Raw genomic sequence first — 3,272 nt, forward strand, 5'->3', positions numbered from 1 at the left:
GGGAAAGAGTGAAATTTCTACTTTTATATCTAAAGAATTTTGTTCTTGACATTCTTTTGTTTGTTGGAATGAAGAAGTAGAAAATTGAATTCTTTTTAATTTATTTTTTTTTCAAATTAATATTTAGGATGTTTTAGATTGTCTTTGATATAAAAAAAAAATTTAAATAAATATTATTTTAATATATTTTCAATGAAAAAATATTTTGAAAACAACCACAATACTGATTGTAAAGGAACCACAATACGGATTGTAAAGGTACTGGGAATTATGAATTTGTATGTGTGAATCATGAATTTGTATGTGTTTGATATGGTGTTTCAAAAAGTGTTTTTAAAAAAAATTAATATTTTTTTTGAATTAATATATTTTTGATATTTTTAAATCATTTTAATGTAATGATTTTAAAAATAATTTTTTTAAAATAAAAAAAATATTATTGATGTACTTTTCTAGTTTTCATTTAGAAAACTAATTGCAACCATATTTTCAAATACGCACTCAAAGTTTACTTTATTGCTTTCTAGGACATGTTTTTCTTGGACTGAATGCAGGTGATTAAAAATGGAGGAAATGTATTGGTATTATGTGGAAATCCTTTGAAACAAGACTTTTTTTGAAATATACCAGGAATATTGAAGAAAAAATGGTAAAACTGGCTGTTAGTTCTGAATTGCAATGGATTCAATTCAGCAGGAATATGGAAGAAAAAAACTGTAGTGTTAAATTTTTGTATCTGCTAAATTTAGTAAGGCTTGTTTTAGGGTTCAGGAGGAAAATTTTGTAAGTTGAATTTTTTTTTTGTTAATTAATTTCAGGGGCGGTGCTATCCAATTTATGGGCACAAAACGCCACCATGACAAGTGGCTAAGAGACACTGAGACTTTTGCAATCAAAGGTTGCTTTTCTATGACTGAGTTGGGGCATGGAAGTAATGTATGTGAAGGCTGCCGATTTTTGTGTGTGTCTTTTTTACGGTTTCTATGTGGTTACTTGTGCTCTATGGTGTACATTTGACCTCTTTCCTTGTTTGATGTTTTTAGGTTAGAGGAATTGAAACAGTCACAACTTATGATTCGAAGACGGGAGAGTTTGTAATCAATACCCCATGTGAATCAGCTCAGAAGTATTGGATAGGAGGGGCTGCTAATGTAAGGGTTTTGCCTGAACACATGTTTTTGTTAATGCCATTCTTTGTTTCATTCTCCCATATGCAATTTTGTCTAAGTTGACACAATTTTACTGGTATTCAGCATGCAACACACACTATAGTCTTTTCTCAGCTCAACATAAATGGGGTGAATGAAGGGGTCCACGCTCTTATAGCCCAGATCAGGGATGTAAATGGAAACATATGCCCAAACATCCGTATAGCTGATTGTGGCCACAAAATTGGTTTGAACGGTGTTGATAATGGTCGAATCTGGTATTAATCACACTTTTCTTTTCTTGTCAATTACTGTTTTATTAGCACATGATGAATGCAATGATGATTTTGGGGACTTGTTTTCAGGTTTGACAATGTGCGAATCCCCAGAGAGAACTTGTTGAATTCGGTTGCTGATGTTTCACCAGATGGTCAATATCTGAGTGCAATAAAAGACCAAGACCAAGTAATTATTTCATGCTTCTTTCATGTTCTTTAATTGTCGAGCAAACAATTAAGTCAATTGGCACGTGTTTTTTTCCAGAGGTTTGCAGCATTCTTGGCCCCATTGACATCTGGTCGTGTAACTATTGCTACAAGTGCAATTTACTCTGCAAAGGTATTGAATCATGGCAGTTTTCATTATATTTAGAGAATCATTTACTGAAGGCTACAAAATTTTCTGTAAGGGTGATTGTTTACTGCTAATGCATATTCCTCTTTAAGGTATAGGATTACGCACCAGCTCTACTAGCCATATTGGATTGGGCTACTTCAAAACAGTTCTGCGGTTCAATATTGGGAACTACATAACTCTTTTATTTAGATAATTACTTTGAGAAAAGTGGATGATGCACTTTTAGTAAGCCTATTTGCTCATCAAAGGAATTGGATTAAGGTTGTGAATTAAATAATAAAGATGACAATGAAGATGAGTTCTAAGTCATGCATTCAAAGGATTTAATTATCTGATCAGAAAGAGTAATTTTCATCCTACTCATTAAAGCTTTGCGTTCATGGTGTATTTTATTTAAACCATGCCTTCATAACTGGCTGCTTGATTTTCCATTAATATGGATGTCATTCTTCTCTTGTCAGATTGGTTTGGCAATTGCCATTAGGTATGCCTTGAGCAGGCGGGCATTTTCTATTACTCCTAATGGACCTGAAGTCCTTTTGCTTGATTACCCAAGTCATCAACGCCGACTCTTGCCTCTTCTTGCTAAGTCGTAAGTATCTAAGTAGTCGCTATGCACTCATACTGAAATTTGTAATGTATTAACTCTTTTGGGATGTCAAATTGTGCTTCATACACGCAATTTCATAGCAGTAAGATCCATGGTAATAGTGAAGTTTCAATTGTTCTGAAGTTTATTGCTTGCATCTGAGGAATTTTACAATTTGCTCAAGCCCTAGTTTGACATCAGTCATCTGCCTGTGCAATGTGCAATAATTGTGTTTATTCATTAATTCACTCTCATAGAGCCATTGTCATTTATTGCCGAGTCTGGCCTTTTCCTTTTTCTTGAATTCCATAAAAAAGATTATTGTTCTGTTTTTATGTGGAATGTTGATACGATGATTGGGATCTTGCAGACTATGATCTGGAAAAATCAGAAAATGTATCCAATTGTTGTCTTTTATCAAAAAACCATTTTTATTGTGCAAAAAAATCATATCTTAAATTCCAGCATTACTTCTGTGAATAGTAGAGGCTCCAGTTGTAATGAATCCTCCAATGCCCTTGGCAATGCTAGTTCTGTAAACTGGTCATGCAACTTGGTTTTGGAACTTCTTCTGCGTCGCAGCTGCTTATTGCTTGTAATTTAAAAAAATAAAACTCTCATTCTGACTTATTTCTTTTCTCTTCCCCCTGGAATGAACCCTTGTCATGCAGGTATGCTATGAGTTTTGGTGGAAATTACTTGAAAATGATGTACGTGAACAGAACCCCTGAATCAGCCAAAACTCTTCATGTTGTTTCAAGTGCATTCAAGGCTATCTTCACGTGGCATAACATGAGAACCCTCCAGGTGAGGAGCTAGAACTGCATATGAAATATAGGTTTATGGTAAAAAGCCTTGCTGAATTTCATTGTATTCATGTTCATTAGGAATGCCGTGAG

General features: G+C 33.9%; 1 protein-coding gene across 1 annotated transcript in view; it reads left to right on the forward strand.

Moving 5' to 3' along the window:
• Positions 1-800: 800 nt before the first annotated feature.
• LOC105134647 (acyl-coenzyme A oxidase 3, peroxisomal-like) overlaps positions 801-3,272 on the forward strand; it is a 4,545-nt gene continuing 2,073 nt past the window's right edge. The window contains exons 1-7 of the mRNA XM_011039130.1: positions 801-936; positions 1,044-1,151; positions 1,254-1,426; positions 1,514-1,613; positions 1,692-1,766; positions 2,246-2,376; positions 3,045-3,180. Of these exons, the coding sequence (XP_011037432.1) occupies positions 838-936; positions 1,044-1,151; positions 1,254-1,426; positions 1,514-1,613; positions 1,692-1,766; positions 2,246-2,376; positions 3,045-3,180 (822 nt within the window). The 5' untranslated portion in view covers positions 801-837. The remainder of the gene's footprint in view (positions 937-1,043; positions 1,152-1,253; positions 1,427-1,513; positions 1,614-1,691; positions 1,767-2,245; positions 2,377-3,044; positions 3,181-3,272) is intronic.

The sequence above is a fragment of the Populus euphratica genome, unplaced genomic scaffold (assembly GCF_000495115.2).
Source record: "Populus euphratica unplaced genomic scaffold, PopEup_1.0 scaffold213.1, whole genome shotgun sequence".
Taxonomy (NCBI): domain Eukaryota; kingdom Viridiplantae; phylum Streptophyta; class Magnoliopsida; order Malpighiales; family Salicaceae; genus Populus; species Populus euphratica.